General features: G+C 44.1%; 3 protein-coding genes across 3 annotated transcripts in view; 2 read left to right on the top strand and 1 right to left on the bottom strand.

Moving 5' to 3' along the window:
* The window catches only part of ints3 (integrator complex subunit 3), a 26,767-nt gene extending 10,829 nt beyond the window's left edge, over positions 1–15,938 (top strand). The window contains exons 19-29 of the mRNA XM_061896662.1: positions 6,893–7,057; positions 7,131–7,284; positions 7,358–7,426; positions 7,813–7,888; positions 7,966–8,079; positions 12,637–12,685; positions 12,810–12,977; positions 15,135–15,235; positions 15,446–15,518; positions 15,586–15,739; positions 15,799–15,938. Of these exons, the coding sequence (XP_061752646.1) occupies positions 6,893–7,057; positions 7,131–7,284; positions 7,358–7,426; positions 7,813–7,888; positions 7,966–8,079; positions 12,637–12,685; positions 12,810–12,977; positions 15,135–15,235; positions 15,446–15,518; positions 15,586–15,739; positions 15,799–15,876 (1,201 nt within the window). The 3' untranslated portion in view covers positions 15,877–15,938. The remainder of the gene's footprint in view (positions 1–6,892; positions 7,058–7,130; positions 7,285–7,357; positions 7,427–7,812; positions 7,889–7,965; positions 8,080–12,636; positions 12,686–12,809; positions 12,978–15,134; positions 15,236–15,445; positions 15,519–15,585; positions 15,740–15,798) is intronic.
* Positions 15,917–16,701, top strand: LOC133550644 (C2 calcium-dependent domain-containing protein 4A-like). Its single transcript, XM_061896568.1, has 2 exons — positions 15,917–15,953; positions 16,028–16,701. Exons 1-2 carry the CDS (start codon positions 15,917–15,919, stop codon positions 16,561–16,563), a joined length of 573 nt encoding a protein of 190 aa, XP_061752552.1. The 3' UTR covers positions 16,564–16,701.
* gon4la (gon-4 like a) overlaps positions 16,657–17,673 on the bottom strand; it is a 23,940-nt gene continuing 22,923 nt past the window's right edge. Inside the window, exons 16-20 of the mRNA XM_061896567.1 lie at positions 17,584–17,673; positions 17,259–17,516; positions 17,094–17,200; positions 16,924–17,026; positions 16,657–16,867 (exon numbers count right to left, since the gene is read on the bottom strand). The exon at positions 17,584–17,673 is cut by the window's right edge and continues 27 nt beyond it. Coding sequence (XP_061752551.1) covers positions 16,772–16,867; positions 16,924–17,026; positions 17,094–17,200; positions 17,259–17,516; positions 17,584–17,673 — 654 coding nt within the window. The 3' untranslated portion in view covers positions 16,657–16,771. The remainder of the gene's footprint in view (positions 16,868–16,923; positions 17,027–17,093; positions 17,201–17,258; positions 17,517–17,583) is intronic.

Raw genomic sequence — 17,673 nt, 5'->3', positions numbered from 1 at the left:
TGCAGGAAGTTTAGGGATTTCAACATCTACGCTCCATAATATCATCAAAAGGTTCAGAGAATCTGGAGAAATCACTCCACATAAGCAGCATGGCCGGAAACCAACATTGAATGACCGTGACGTTCCATCCCTCAGACGGCACTGTATCAAAAATCGACATCAATCTCTAAAGGATATCACCACATGGGCTCAGGAACACTTCAGAAAACCACTGTCACTAAATACAGTTGGTTGCTACATCTGTAAGTGCAAGTTAAAGCTCTACTATGCAAAGCGAAAGCCATTTATCAACAACATCCAGAAACGCCGCCGGCTTCTCTGGGCCCGAGATCATCTAAGATGGACTGATGCAAAGTGGAAAAGTGTTCTGTGGTCTGACGAGTCCACATTTCCAATTGTTTTTGGAAATATTCGACATTGTGTCATCCGGACCAAAGGGGAAGGGAACCATCCAGACTGTTATCGACGCAAAGTGTAAAAGCCAGCATGTGTGATGGTATGGGGGTGCATTAGTGCCCAAGGCATGGGTAACTTACACAGGTACAAAGGTACATACAGGTTTTAGAACAACATATGCTGCCATTTAAGCACCGTCTTTTTCATGGACGCCCCTGCTTATTTCAGCAAGACAATGCCAAGCCACGTGTTACAACAGCGTGGCTTCGTAGTAAAAGAGTGCTGGTACTTTCCTGGCCCGCCTGCAGTCCAGACCTGTCTCCCATGGAAAATGTGTGGCGCATTATGAAGCGTAAAATGTGACAGCGGAGACCCCGGACTGTTGAAGGACTGAAGCTCAACATAAAACAAGAATGGGAAAGAATTCCACTTTCAAAGCTTCAACAATTAGTTTATTGAGTGTTGTTCAAAGAAAAGGTGATGTAACACAGTGGTGAACATGCCCTTTCCGAACTACTTTGGCACGTGTTGCAGCCATGAAACTCTAAGTTAATTATTATTTGCAAAAAAAATAAAGTTTATGAGTTTGAACATCAAATATGTTGTCTTTGTAGCATATTCAACTGAATATGGCTTGAAAGGGATTTGCAAATCATTGTATTCTGTTTATATTTACATCTAACACAATTTTTCCAACTCATATGGAAATGGGGTTTGTACTAGAACACCTTCACACTAGACAGTACACTATACATGTACTATAATACACTAGATATTACACAATACATGTACTATAACACACTAGATAGTACACAATACATGTACTATAACACACTAGATAGTACACAATACATGTACTATAACACACTACATAGTACACAATACATGTACTATAACACACTACATAGTACACAATACATGTACTATAACACACTAGATAGTACACAATACATGTACTATAACACACTACATAGTACACAATACATGTACTATAACACACTAGATAGTACACAATACATGTACTATAACACACTAGAGAGTACACAATACATGTACTATAACACACTAGACAATACATGTACTATAACACACTAGACAATACATGTATTATAACACACTAGATAGTACACAATACATGTATTATAACACACTAGATAGTACACAATACATGTACTATAACACACTACATAGTACACAATACATGTACTATAACACACTACATAGTACACAATACATGTACTATAACACACTACATAGTACACAATACATGTACTATAACACACTAGATAGTACACAATACATGTACTATAACACACTACATAGTACACAATACATGTACTATAACACACTACATAGTACACAATACATGTACTATAACACACTACATAGTACACAATACATGTACTATAACACACTAGACAGTACACAATACATGTACTATAACACACTAGATAGTACACAATACATGTACTATAACACACTAGACAATACATGTACTATAACACACTAGACAGTACACAATACATGTATTATAACACACTAGACAGTACACAATACATGTATTATAACACACTAGATAGTACACAATACATGTACTATAACACACTACATAGTACACAATACATGTACTATAACACACTACATAGTACACAATACATGTACTATAACACACTACATAGTACACAATACATGTACTATAACACACTAGATAGTACACAATACATGTACTATAACACACTAGATAGTACACAATACATGTACTATAACACACTAGATAGTACACAATACATGTACTATAACACACTAGACAATACATGTACTATAACACACTAGACAGTACACAATACATGTATTATAACACACTAGACAGTACACAATACATGTATTATAACACACTAGATAGTACACAATACATGTACTATAACACACTACATAGTACACAATACATGTACTATAACACACTACATAGTACACAATACATGTACTATAACACACTACATAGTACACAATACATGTACTATAACACACTAGATAGTACACAATACATGTACTATAACACACTAGATAGTACACAATACATGTACTATAACACACTAGATAGTACACAATACATGTACTATAACACACTAGACAGTACACAATACATGTACTATAACACACTAGATAGTACACAATACATGTACTATAACACACTAGACAATACATGTACTATAACACACTAGACAGTACACAATACATGTATTATAACACACTAGATAGTACACAATACATGTACTATAACACACTACATAGTACACAATACATGTACTATAACACACTACATAGTACACAATACATGTACTATAACACACTAGATAGTACACAATACATGTACTATAACACACTACATAGTACACAATACATGTACTATAACACACTAGATAGTACACAATACATGTACTATAACACACTACATAGTACACAATACATGTACTATAACACACTACATAGTACACAATACATGTACTATAACACACTACATAGTACACAATACATGTACTATAACACACTAGATAGTACACAATACATGTACTATAACACACTAGATAGTACACAATACATGTACTATAACACACTAGATAGTACACAATACATGTACTATAACACACTAGACAGTACACAATACATGTACTATAACACACTAGATAGTACACAATACATGTACTATAACACACTAGACAATACATGTACTATAACACACTAGACAGTACACAATACATGTATTATAACACACTAGATAGTACACAATACATGTACTATAACACACTACATAGTACACAATACATGTACTATAACACACTACATAGTACACAATACATGTACTATAACACACTAGATAGTACACAATACATGTACTATAACACACTACATAGTACACAATACATGTACTATAACACACTACATAGTACACAATACATGTACTATAACACACTAGACAGTACACAATACATGTACTATAACACACTAGATAGTACACAATACATGTACTATAACACGCTAGACAATACATGTACTATAACACACTAGACAGTACACAATACATGTATTATAACACACTAGACAGTACACAATACATGTATTATAACACACTAGATAGTACACAATACATGTACTATAACACACTACATAGTACACAATACATGTACTATAACACAGTACATAGTACACAATACATGTACTATAACACACTAGATAGTACACAATACATGTACTATAACACACTAGATAGTACACAATACATGTACTATAACACACTAGATAGTACACAATACATGTACTATAACACACTAGACAGTACACAATACATGTACTATAACACACTAGACAGTACACAATACATGTACTATAACACACTAGATAGTACACAATACATGTACTATAACACACTAGACAGTACACAATACATGTACTATAACACACTAGACAGTACACAATACATGTACTATAACACACTAGACAATACATGTACTATAACACACTAGACAATACATGTACTATAACACACTAGACAGTACACAATACATGTATTATAACACACTAGAGAAAACACAAGAGTGGTCCAGTAGAAGTGTGCATTTGTGTCAGTTAAAAGTCTGCATGTCTCTTGTTTGTAAAATATTATTTTCATTTGGACTTAAATTATATGTCAAATAATCACGAGTATGATAATTATATATAATACTCATTGCTTTAATAATAATCAGTTAAATATCATGTCAAATAATGAGTACAATTATAATTATATATAATAAAAATGTGTCTAATAATCAGTTAAATATGTCAAATTATAAATAGTAAAATGATAATGATATATAATAATCAGTTAAATAATATGTCAAATAATACATCGTAAAATGATGATTATATATATAATAATTTGTGTAGTAATCGTTAAAAATGATGTCAAATAATCATGGGTAAAATTATAAATATATATATATGTAGTAATTAATCCAATAATATTCAGTTAAATAATATGTCAAATGATAAATTGTAAAATTATAACTATATGTAATAATTGGTCTAATAATAATCAGTTGAATAACATCAAATAATGACTACACTTATTATATATAATAATTTGTCTAATAATAATGAGTTAAATGATAATATACATAATAACAGTCAGTTAAATGTCAAGTAATGATAATTAAGGACCTGGGGTGGCTGTATGGAGTAATTTGGTGTGTCGCCACCATCACGTCTACATCGCTGCCTGGGGGGGGGGCAATAGACTACAGACTGTGGTGAAGTAAGCCAGCTTCGTAACATGAAAAAGCCTACATTTCTGGTTGTGTTTCCCCCTCTCTACACTGAATGGTGATAGACGATGTAAATCTTCATCTTTTGTCCATAAAGTAAAAACAAAGCAGTCCTAGTTACCTGAGATTCTAAGTATGTCATTTTTTTGACTTGGTAAATGTTGACTTACTGAGACAAAATAATGACTAAGTCAAATTAATGACTTACTGTAAATAAGCGTTTGCAGTAAGTGTTTGAAAAAAAAAAAAGAGTTAAAAGTGGGGCCACATGCTGACATATAAAGTTAAAGTACCAATGATTGTCACACACACACTAGATGTGGCGAAATCATTTTCTGCATTTGAGCCATCACCCTTGATCACCCCCTGGGAGGTGAGGGGAGCAGTGAGCAGCAGCGGTGCCCCGCCCGGGAATCGTTTATGGTGATTTAACCCCCAATTCCAACCCTTAATGCTGAGTGCCAAGCAGGGAGGTAATGGCTCCCATTTTTATAGTCTTTGGTATGACTCGGCCAGGGTTTAGAAAAACAGCACAGGGTCCATCGTCTGGCGGTGGTTCGGCTTCAAGCGAGAATATGTCTTTGGTATGACTCAGCCAGGATTTGAACTCACGACCTACCGATATCAGGGCGGTCACTCTACCCACTACGCCAGTTCAACTCCTCATGCTTATTTTATTACAGCATTTGGGAAGCCAGTAGTTGATTTTTATTATGTAAATGTTATATTTGTATCAACATGTGATAGCAGGAACCCTGCCGTTCCAAACTAGACTGCTACATTACTAATGATTCATGTAACTATAGCTGGAAAAAATAGTACAATAGCAATAGGAGAGACTATTCAGTGGTTTGTGCAGCCCTTTGAGACACTAGTGATTTAGGGCTATATAAGTAAACATTGATTGATTGATTGATTCATCCCTGAACACCATGGAGTTTATGTAGGCTTTATGATGTACTTATATTATTGATGTACTTATATTATTATATACACTATCAGAGACAGAAACTCTTCATTTAACATAATGTCCTTTTCTGCTGCTTCAACTCAGAAAAGGGTCAAGTGAAATAACTTAGTTGTTAACTGTAGGTCAATAATGCTTGTCTTTCTCTCAGACAGACAGGGCACACACACACACACCGCAAAATGAGCTAACGTTACCCTAAAAGCCAATTAGCCTTCACCTCAAGGACTGCGAGTGAGCTGAGCTGCCGCTTATATTTCTAGAAACTCAACGGGCTCATAGTGGTGTTATTAGTAGTTGACTGGGAGGTGTTTATTATCATTTGGGGAGAGTTTGCTGCATTATGCTCACCTGCTTTCATTGTTTAAATGAAACTTTTATTATTAGATTGCACAGTACAGTACATATTCCGTACAATTGACCACTAAATGCTAACACCCCAATTAGTTTTTCAACTTGTTTAGGTCGGGGTCCACCTTCATCAATTCATGATGTAACCAATCAGATGGTTGTGTGGGTGTGACAGTGCCTGGTGCTGCAGAGGCAAAGGCAGAACTAAGTTTAGCAACAAGAGAAGGATCCTACACTTCTCTTTTGTAAAGTCTATGTGAAGAGCCAATACGGGCATCTGCATCTAAATCAAATCAACTTTATTTAGAAAGCACATTTAAAATGTACCACAGGTGTAGCCAAAGTGATGTACAATGGGCAGGTTAAAAGATAATACGAGAACCGAGCAAACAACACAACACAACACAAACAGAACATGATAAAAAAAAAAAAAAAACTACACCTATATCTACATCTACGATAGGATTTGTCTGAGAAGCTGGACAGGACGGAAAAAAAACAACTTAAAAAAATATTTTTTTTAAGACTTTAGGCGGTGGCTCTTTGTTGGCTGTGATATATAATAAGCAGTTAAATAATATTTCAAATAAATAGTAAAAGGACAATATATATACATAGTAAAAATGATATATAATAATCATCAGTTAAATAAGTTGTCAATAATGAGTAAAATGATAACTATATATAATAATAATTTGTCTAATAATAATCAGGTCAATAGTATGTCACATAATAAATAGTAAAATGATAATTATATGTAATAATTATGTGTCCTAAATAGTAACCATGTTTATTTAACATCTTAGGACAGGTCAGGACTCAAATGACCTTTTGTGCTTTATTAATGTCATTTATTGTGTGTGTGTGTGTGTGTCAGGTCCCTGGAGGAGTCGGTGTGCAAGGCGGTGTGTCTGGTATTCAGGAACCTGGTGACCATGCAGGAGGACAACAGTGGTTTCTCAGTTCTTCTCGACATGCTGGCTGAACTTTACCAGAAACAACCCAAGATTGGTTACCACCTCCTCTACTACCTCAAAGCCAGGTGACACCCACTCACCTCTGCCACACCTGCATGGCCATAACCTACCTACCTATCTACATGTGTGTGTGTGCAGCAAAGCGGCCAACGGGAAGATGATGTTGTACGAGTCCTTTGCTCAGGCCACAGCACTGGGTGATCTTCACACTTGTCTCATGATGGACATGAAGGCCTGTCAAGAAGATGATGTGCGCTTACTCTGCTACCTGACGCCCTCCATCTACTCTGAGGTACACACATTTACTCTCTCTCTCCCTCACACACACACACACACACGCTCAATGTGTCAACCTCTTCTTGCAGTTCCCTGATGAAACTTTGAGAAGTGGAGAGCTGCTCAATATGATCGTAGCTGTCATTGATTCCACACAGGTAAGGAGAGTGTTAGCTTAGTATCATTGCAGACAGGTCAGGAGAGTGTTAGCATCATTGCAGACAGGTCAGGAGAGTGTTAGCATCATTGCAGACAGGTCAGGAGAGTGTTAGCATCATTGCAGACAGCTCAGGAGAGTGTTAGCATCATTGCAGACAGCTCAGGAGAGTGTTAGCATCATTGCAGACAGGTCAGGAGAGTGTTAGCATCATTGCAGACAGGTCAGGAGAGTGTTAGCATCATTGCAGACAGCTCAGGAGAGTGTTAGCATCATTGCAGACAGCTCAGGAGAGTGTTAGCATCATTGCAGACAGGTCAGGAGAGTGTTAGCATCATTGCAGACAGGTCAGGAGAGCAGATGCTAAGTGAGTGATGTTGTGATAAGTTGCAGGAACTCATGTGTCACGTGATGATGGGCAACCTGGTGATGTTCCGCAAAGATTCTGTTCTCAACATCCTGAGTAAGTAAGCATGTCACTTCATGAAGATGATGATGATGATGATGATGATGATGATGAGGATTCTTGGTGTTGGACAGTCCAATCCCTGGACTGGGAGACCTTTGAGCAGTACAGCACCTGGCAGCTCTTCCTGGCCCACAGCATCCCCCTGGAGAGCATCATCGGCATCCTGCAGCACCTCAAGTACAAAGGTAGCATCATCAATATTATCAACATCATTATTATCAACATCATCATTATTGTCATTATCATCGACATCATCATCATTATCAACACGATCATTGTTGCCATACCAAACCAAGTAGATTTCAAAAGGCCTTTGAGAAGAAGCAGAGTGTCAGAAGAGAGGAGAGGGCTGCACACCACAAAGAAATGGAGGCAAAGGACAGACTAAAAAATAACATTTAAAAGAGAAGTAAAATACACATTGAAAGAGCAAATGTAAATTATCCTAAGAACAATTTTTTGGATAAAAAGCAGTTAAAAAAGTTGAGAAGAGTTGAAAGTGTTGTGCTGGGTTAACAGGCAGTGGATAAAGAAGGGTGTTAGAAGTAGTGGAGGAAGGGAGATGTGTCTCCTCTCCACCTGTGCTTTGTTTTGGGAACCTCAGCTGACCTGAAGGAGCGGGTGGGGGCATACAGGTGGTAAGATGGTGCGAAGTGGAGGCAGTAAGATGGTGTGAAGTGGAGGCAGTAAGGTGGTGTGAAGTGGAGGCAGTAAGATGGTGTGAAGTGGAGGCAGTAAGATGGTGTGAAGTGGAGGCAGTAAGATGGTGCGAAGTGGAGGCAGTAAGATGGTGCGAAGTGGAGGCAGTAAGGTGGTGCGAAGTGGAGGCAGTAAGATGGTGCGAAGTGGAGGCAGTAAGATGGTGCGAAGTGGAGGCAGTAAGATGGTGCGAAGTGGAGGCAGTAAGATGGTGCGAAGTGGAGGCAGTAAGATGGTGCGAAGTGGAGGCAGTAAGATGGTGCGAAGTGGAGGCAGTAAGATGGTGCGAAGTGGAGGCAGTAAGATGGTGCGAAGTGGAGGCAGTAAGATGGTGCGAAGTGGAGGCAGTAAGATGGTGCGAAGTGGAGGCAGTAAGATGGTGTGAAGTGGAGGCAGTAAGATGGTGCGAAGTGGAGGCAGTAAGATGGTGCGAAGTGGAGGCAGTAAGGTGGTGCGAAGTGGAGGCAGTAAGATGGTGCGAAGTGGAGGCAGTAAGATGGTGCGAAGTGGAGGCAGTAAGATGGTGCGAAGTGGAGGCAGTAAGATGGTGCGAAGTGGAGGCAGTAAGATGGTGCGAAGTGGAGGCAGTAAGATGGTGCGAAGTGGAGGCAGTAAGATGGTGCGAAGTGGAGGCAGTAAGATGGTGCGAAGTGGAGGCAGTAAGCTGGTGCGAAGTGGAGGCAGTAAGATGGTGCGAAGTGGAGGCAGTAAGGTGGTGCATAGTGGAGGCAGTAAGGTGGTGCGATGTGGAGGCAGTAAGATGGTGCGAAGTGGAGGCAGTAAGATGGTGCGAAGTGGAGGCAGTAAGGTGGTGTGAAGTGGAGGCAGTAAGGTGGTGTGAAGTGGAGGCAGTAAGATGGTGTGAAGTGGAGGCAGTAAGGTGGTGTGAAGTGGAGGCAGTAAGATGGTGTGAAGTGGAGGCAGTAAGATGGTGTGAAGTGGAGGCAGTAAGATGGTGCGAAGTGGAGGCAGTAAGATGGTGCGAAGTGGAGGCAGTAAGGTGGTGCGAAGTGGAGGCAGTAAGATGGTGCGAAGTGGAGGCAGTAAGATGGTGCGAAGTGGAGGCAGTAAGATGGTGCGAAGTGGAGGCAGTAAGATGGTGCGAAGTGGAGGCAGTAAGATGGTGCGAAGTGGAGGCAGTAAGATGGTGCGAAGTGGAGGCAGTAAGATGGTGCGAAGTGGAGGCAGTAAGATGGTGCGAAGTGGAGGCAGTAAGCTGGTGCGAAGTGGAGGCAGTAAGATGGTGCGAAGTGGAGGCAGTAAGATGGTGCGAAGTGGAGGCAGTAAGCTGGTGCGAAGTGGAGGCAGTAAGATGGTGCGAAGTGGAGGCAGTAAGATGGTGCGAAGTGGAGGCAGTAAGATGGTGCGAAGTGGAGGCAGTAAGATGGTGTGAAGTGGAGGCAGTAAGATGGTGCGAAGTGGAGGCAGTAAGATGGTGCGAAGTGGAGGCAGTAAGGTGGTGCGAAGTGGAGGCAGTAAGATGGTGCGAAGTGGAGGCAGTAAGATGGTGCGAAGTGGAGGCAGTAAGATGGTGCGAAGTGGAGGCAGTAAGATGGTGCGAAGTGGAGGCAGTAAGATGGTGCGAAGTGGAGGCAGTAAGATGGTGCGAAGTGGAGGCAGTAAGATGGTGCGAAGTGGAGGCAGTAAGATGGTGCGAAGTGGAGGCAGTAAGATGGTGCGAAGTGGAGGCAGTAAGCTGGTGCGAAGTGGAGGCAGTAAGATGGTGCGAAGTGGAGGCAGTAAGGTGGTGCATAGTGGAGGCAGTAAGGTGGTGCGATGTGGAGGCAGTAAGATGGTGCGAAGTGGAGGCAGTAAGATGGTGCGAAGTGGAGGCAGTAAGATGGTGCGAAGTGGAGGCAGTAAGATGGTGCGAAGTGGAGGCAGTAAGGTGGTGCGAAGTGGAGGCAGTAAGGTAGTGTGAAGTGGAGGCAGTAAGGTGGTGCGAAGTGGAGGCAGTAAGGTGGTGCGAAGTGGAGGCAGTAAGATGGTGCGAAGTGGAGGCAGTAAGATGGTGCGAAGTGGAGGCAGTAAGATGGTGCGAAGTGGAGGCAGTAAGATGGTGCGAAGTGGAGGCAGTAAGATGGTGCGAAGTGGAGGCAGTAAGATGGTGCGATGTGGAGGCAGTAAGATGGTGCGAAGTGGAGGCAGTAAGATGGTGCGAAGTGGAGGCAGTAAGATGGTGCGAAGTGGAGGCAGTAAGGTGGTGCGAAGTGGAGGCAGTAAGGTGGTGCGATGTGGAGGCAGTAAGATGGTGCGAAGTGGAGGCAGTAAGATGGTGCGAAGTGGAGGCAGTAAGATGGTGCGAAGTGGAGGCAGTAAGCTGGTGCGAAGTGGAGGCAGTAAGATGGTGCGAAGTGGAGGCAGTAAGGTGGTGCGAAGTGGAGGCAGTAAGGTGGTGCGATGTGGAGGCAGTAAGATGGTGCGAAGTGGAGGCAGTAAGATGGTGCGAAGTGGAGGCAGTAAGATGGTGCGAAGTGGAGGCAGTAAGATGGTGCGAAGTGGAGGCAGTAAGGTGGTGCGAAGTGGAGGCAGTAAGGTGGTGCGAAGTGGAGGCAGTAAGGTGGTGCGAAGTGGAGGCAGTAAGGTGGTGCGAAGTGGAGGCAGTAAGGTGGTGCGAAGTGGAGGCAGTAAGGTGGTGCGAAGTGGAGGCAGTAAGGTGGTGCGAAGTGGAGGCAGTAAGGTGGTGCGAAGTGGAGGCAGTAAGATGGTGCGAAGTGGAGGCAGTAAGGTGGTGCGAAGTGGAGGCAGTAAGGTGGTGCGAAGTGGAGGCAGTAAGGTGGTGCGAAGTGGAGGCAGTAAGGTGGTGCGAAGTGGAGGCAGTAAGGTGGTGCGAAGTGGAGGCAGTAAGGTGGTGCGAAGTGGAGGCAGTAAGGTGGTGCGAAGTGGAGGCAGTAAGATGGTGCGAAGTGGAGGCAGTAAGATGGTGCGAAGTGGAGGCAGTAAGGTGGTGCGAAGTGGAGGCAGTAAGGTGGTGCGAAGTGGAGGCAGTAAGATGGTGCGAAGTGGAGGCAGTAAGATGGTGCGAAGTGGAGGCAGTAAGGTGGTGCGAAGTGGAGGCAGTAAGGTGGTGCGAAGTGGAGGCAGTAAGGTGGTGCGAAGTGGAGGCAGTAAGGTGGTGCGAAGTGGAGGCAGTAAGATGGTGCGAAGTGGAGGCAGTAAGATGGTGCGAAGTGGAGGCAGTAATATGGTGCGAAGTGGAGGCAGTAAGATGGTGCGAAGTGGAGGCAGTAAGATGGTGCGAAGTGGAGGCAGTAAGATGGTGCGAAGTGGAGGCAGTAAGGTGGTGCGAAGTGGAGGCAGTAAGGTGGTGCGAAGTGGAGGCAGTAAGATGGTGCGAAGTGGAGGCAGTAAGATGGTGCGAAGTGGAGGCAGTAAGGTGGTGCGAAGTGGAGGCAGTAAGGTGGTGCGAAGTGGAGGCAGTAATATGGTGCGAAGTGGAGGCAGTAAGATGGTGCGAAGTGGAGGCAGTAAGATGGTGCGAAGTGGAGGCAGTAAGATGGTGCGAAGTGGAGGCAGTAAGGTGGTGCGAAGTGGAGGCAGTAAGATGGTGCGAAGTGGAGGCAGTAAGATGGTGCGAAGTGGAGGCAGTAAGATGGTGCGAAGTGGAGGCAGTAAGATGGTGCGAAGTGGAGGCAGTAAGATGGTGCGAAGTGGAGGCAGTAAGATGGTGCGAAGTGGAGGCAGTAAGGTGGTGCGAAGTGGAGGCAGTAAGATGGTGCGAAGTGGAGGCAGTAAGATGGTGCGAAGTGGAGGCAGTAAGATGGTGCGAAGTGGAGGCAGTAAGATGGTGCGAAGTGGAGGCAGTAAGATGGTGCGAAGTGGAGGCAGTAAGATGGTGCGAAGTGGAGGCAGTAAGATCATCTTTGACACATTTTCTCTTTTTCACTCTATTACTTCATCATCACCATATCATTACTTTCATTATCATTGTCATTATTATATCATCTTCATCATCATCTACATTATCATCACCATTATTATCATGTTGATTATATCATGTCCTAATTGTGTGTGTGTGTGTGTGTGTGTGCGTGCGTGTATAGAACATCCAGAGGCCTTGTCCTGTCTGCTGCTGCAGCTCCGCAGAGAAAAGTAACACAATTTCTTCACAACTGCTACACATGGGAGTCATGACTTGATGCATCGAGTGTGTGTGTGTGTGTGTGTGTGTGTGTGTGTGTGTGTGTGTGTGTGTGTGTGTGTGTGTGTGTGTCAGGCCCAGTGAGGAGATGGTGAAGATGGTGCTGAGTAGACCATGCCACAGTGAGGACCAGTTCACCAGCAGTCTGCTCAGACACTGGGCCTCCAAACATGACGACACCTTGGCAGAACACATCAAGACTCAACTCATCAAGAACAACAACCAGCCACGCAAGAGACAAAGGTCTCACACACACACACACACACACACACACACACACTGTGTGGGACAACACTCTGACACACTATGATTGACAGACTATGATTGACACACTATGATTGACACACTATGATTGACAGACTATGATTGACAGACTATGATTGACACACTATGATTGACAGACTATGATTGACAGACTATGATTGACAGACTATGATTGACACACTATGATTGACAGACTATGATTGACAGACTATGATTGACAGACTATGATTGACAGACTATGATTGACACACTATGATTGACACACTATGATTGACAGACTATGATTGACAGACTATGATTGACAGACTATGATTGACAGACTACGATTGACAGACTACGATTGACACACTACGATTGACAGACTACGATTGACAGACTACGATTGACAGACTACGATTGACAGACTATGATTGACAGACTATGATTGACACACTATGATTGACACACTATGATTGACACACTATGATTGACAGACTATGATTGACAGACTACGATTGACAGACTACGATTGACAGACTAGGATTGACAGACTACGATTGACAGACTACGATTGACAGACTACGATTGACAGACTACGATTGACACACTACGATTGACACACTACGATTGACAGACTACGATTGACAGACTACGATTGACAGACTACGATTGACACACTACGATTGACACACTACGATTGACAGACTACGATTGACACACTACGATTGACACACTACGATTGACAGACTACGATTGACAGACTACGATTGACAGACTACGATTGACACACTACGATTGACACACTACGATTGACAGACTACGATTGACAGACTACGATTGACAGACTACGATTGACAGACTACGATTGACAGACTACGATTGACAGACTACGATTGAAACACTACGATTGAAACACTACGATTGAAACACTACGATTGACACACTACGATTGACACACTACGATTGACACACTACGATTGACACACTACGATTGACACACTACGATTGACACACTACGATTGACAGACTACGATTGACAGACTACGATTGACAGACTACGATTGACAGACTACGATTGACAGACTACGATTGACAGACTACGATTGACAGACTACGATTGACAGACTACGATTGACAAGACTACGATTGACAGACTACGATTGACAGACTACGATTGACAGACTACGATTGACAGACTACGATTGACAGACTACGATTGACAGACTACGATTGACAGACTACGATTGACAGACTACGATTGACACACTACGATTGACACACTACGATTGACACACTACGATTGACAGACTACGATTGACAGACTACGATTGACAGACTACGATTGACACACTACGATTGACAGACTACGATTGACACACTACGATTGACAGACTACGATTGACAGACTACGATTGACAGACTACGATTGACACACTACGATTGAAACACTACGATTGACACACTACGATTGACACACTACGATTGACACACTACGATTGACAGACTACGATTGACAGACTACGATTGACAGACTACGATTGACAGACTACGATTGACACACTACGATTGACAGACTACGATTGACACACTACGATTGACAGACTACGATTGACAGACTACGATTGACAAGACTACGATTGACAGACTACGATTGACAGACTACGATTGACAAGACTACGATTGACAGACTACGATTGACAGACTACGATTGACAGACTACGATTGACACACTACGATTGACAGACTACGATTGACAGACTACGATTGACAGACTACGATTGACAGACTACGATTGACAGACTACGATTGACACACTACGATTGACAGACTACGATTGACAGACTACGATTGACAGACTACGATTGAAACACTACGATTGACACACTACGATTGACACACTACGATTGACAGACTACGATTGACACACTACGATTGACAGACTACGATTGACACACTACGATTGACAGACTACGATTGACACACTACGATTGAAACACTACGATTGACACACTACGATTGACACACTACGATTGACAGACTACGATTGACAGACTACGATTGACACACTACGATTGACACACTACGATTGAAACACTACGATTGACAGACTACGATTGACACACTACGATTGACAGACTATGTGTTGTGTGTTTGCAGCCTTCGTAGTTCCAGCAGCAAACTGGCACAACTCACACTAGAACAGATCCTGGAACATCTGGACAACCTCAGACTTAGTCTCACCAACACCAAGAACAGCTGTGTGTATTCATGGATCAATGCATGGATTGATTGATGGATGGATGGATGTATTGAGTGATGGATGGATGGATGGATGGATGGATGTATGTATTGATTGATGGATGGGTGGATGAATTGATTGATTGATGGATGGGTGGATGTATTGATTGATGGATTGATTGATGGCTGTGTGTATTGATTGATTGATGACATATTGATGGTGTGATCAGTTTTCAGCCAGACTCCGATCCTTCAGGCTCTGCAGCACGTTCAGGCCAGTTGTGATGAAGTGCACAAGATGAGGTACACACACACACACACACACACACACACACACACACACACTCGATGACATCACTTCCTCCCACAGGTTCAGCGACTTGTTTGCGTTGGCGGAGGAGTACGAGGACTCGCAGGCCAAGCCTTTGAAGTCTCGGCGTAAAGCGGCGGCCACCTCGCCTCGCTCCAGAAAGGGCGTGGCTCCGCCCACCAACGAGGAGGAGAGCGCCTCCAGCAGCGCCTCGGTATGACCGCCACACATCAGCAACATGGCCTGTGAGGTCACTTCCTGTTTGTGCCTTAGGAGGAGGAAGACTCCAAGCCCAAAGCACCCAAGAGGAAGAGGAAAGGCTCGTCTGCTGTGGGCTCCGACAGCGACTGACTCGCCGCCTTTTCCCACAATGCACTGGGATTTTAGCAGGATGGGACTCTTATTGTGGAGGTTTCTCACTTCCTGCTGTTTGTCACCACAGCTGCTGCCAGGACACTTACTTTGACAGCTTCCTCTGTGCTCCATGCCCCGCCCCCAGCAGGTGTGCTCGTCAGGTCCCATGAGCTCCAGCTGCACCTTGGAGGTCTACAAGGAGCTCAGGTGACTTCTGCAGACTCCTGCTCCATCATGTCCAGACATCTGCACTCGCTGCTTCTGACCCCGCAGCGAGTCCCAGACTTCTTTGTCCCGCCTCGTGGCCCACGTCAGGGTCGGACCAGTCCAGCACCTGAGGTTTCACTCCGCCTGCCTGGGGTTCTTCTTCCTGGCCGGGACTCCGAGGACTCTGAAGACCAGTTGGACTATGACACAGACGTCACCACACGTGCGGCCATGTCACTGATGCACGTGGACAAGGTCGCCACCCCCTATGGCTTCTGTGCCATGCTGGCCGCCAGTCCCTGCACGCGCCGCCGGGAGTCCCTCTTCCACCGCCACACAAGGACCAAGGTCCAACCTGCTCCTGCTGAGGACACATCTGGAGTCCAGGGCGCACCTAGAGAGTCACTTCAAGTCCGAAGCACAACTGGAGGGTCACCTGCAGTCCGAAGCGCACCTAGAGGGTCACCTCGAGTTTGAAACACACCTGGAGGGTGACCTTGAGTCCAAAGCACGAGCACACAGACACCTGGAGGGTCACCTTGAGTCCGAAGCACGAGCACACAGACGGGACGATGTCAGCAACTTTTTATTTCAATAAAGAATATTTTAAAAACATCAAGTTTTATTTTCAATTCAATGTGAATTTTTCAGAGGATTCTTTGCTTCTTCAAAGACCGGCAGAATGTCAGCCAGGTTCTGGGTCTGGGTCCGGTTCAGGTTCAGGGTCCTGGGCGGTGGCCGAGTGGAACAGGTGAACCAGCTGGTGGAAACGCAGACGCACCTGCAAGGAAAAGAGGCTCACGACGCAAGCTAACTTTGCCCCGCCCTCTTTCTTACCTGTTGGGCGCTCTTGTTTCCCAGCTGGGCGGAGACTTGGCGGAAGGTTCTGGGTCTGGCTCCTCGCTGCTGACACGCAGTCAGGATGGTGCGGTCTGCTTGGCTGAAACAGGAAGTCACACAGCTCCACTTCCTGTGCATTGGCATGTGAGGTGTGGGCGTGGCCTCACCGGGTCCAGGTGACGAGTCTTTCTCCGTTAGCGCCCGTGCAAACATTCTTGGCAGAAACTGCAAGTTTTGGGCCGCCTGTTGCCATGGGAGACAGCGCCCACAATTCCTGCTGGCATTGAAGGCAACTCAGCCAGGAAACACCCTCATGAATATTCATCACTGACCTTCACACGCCCTTCAGACTGGCGGGGGGCGGAGCTTGTTGGGGGTCCTGACGAGTCAAGCTCCGCCTGGTGGCCTGTCTGCTTGTCCGTGTGGGCGGGGGCCTCAGGAGGGGGAGGAGTCTCTCCGGCCCCACCTTGTCTCTTCTGATTGGTTGACACACGGCGAACAAAACCCACACGCCGGAACTCCAGATTTGGGGGGCAGTGGGGTGGGTAGCCATTTTGTTGGGCTGTTGCCGTGACAACGGGAAGACTCCTCTGGGGGGGGCAAGAACATTTGACATGTGTGTGTGTGTGTGTGTGTGTGTGTGTGTGTGTGTCTCACCTGCAACCACAGAGGCATGATGTTCAAGTCCCTCTCCACTGGGGGGCGTGGCTCTGAAGCGTCACCATGACGACAGGTGGGCGGCATGAC

Source organism: Nerophis ophidion, linkage group LG04, assembly GCF_033978795.1.
Source record: "Nerophis ophidion isolate RoL-2023_Sa linkage group LG04, RoL_Noph_v1.0, whole genome shotgun sequence".
Taxonomy (NCBI): Eukaryota; Metazoa; Chordata; class Actinopteri; order Syngnathiformes; family Syngnathidae; genus Nerophis; species Nerophis ophidion.
Note: the sequence above shows the minus strand (reverse complement) of the source record. Positions and strands in the feature narration are given on the sequence as shown.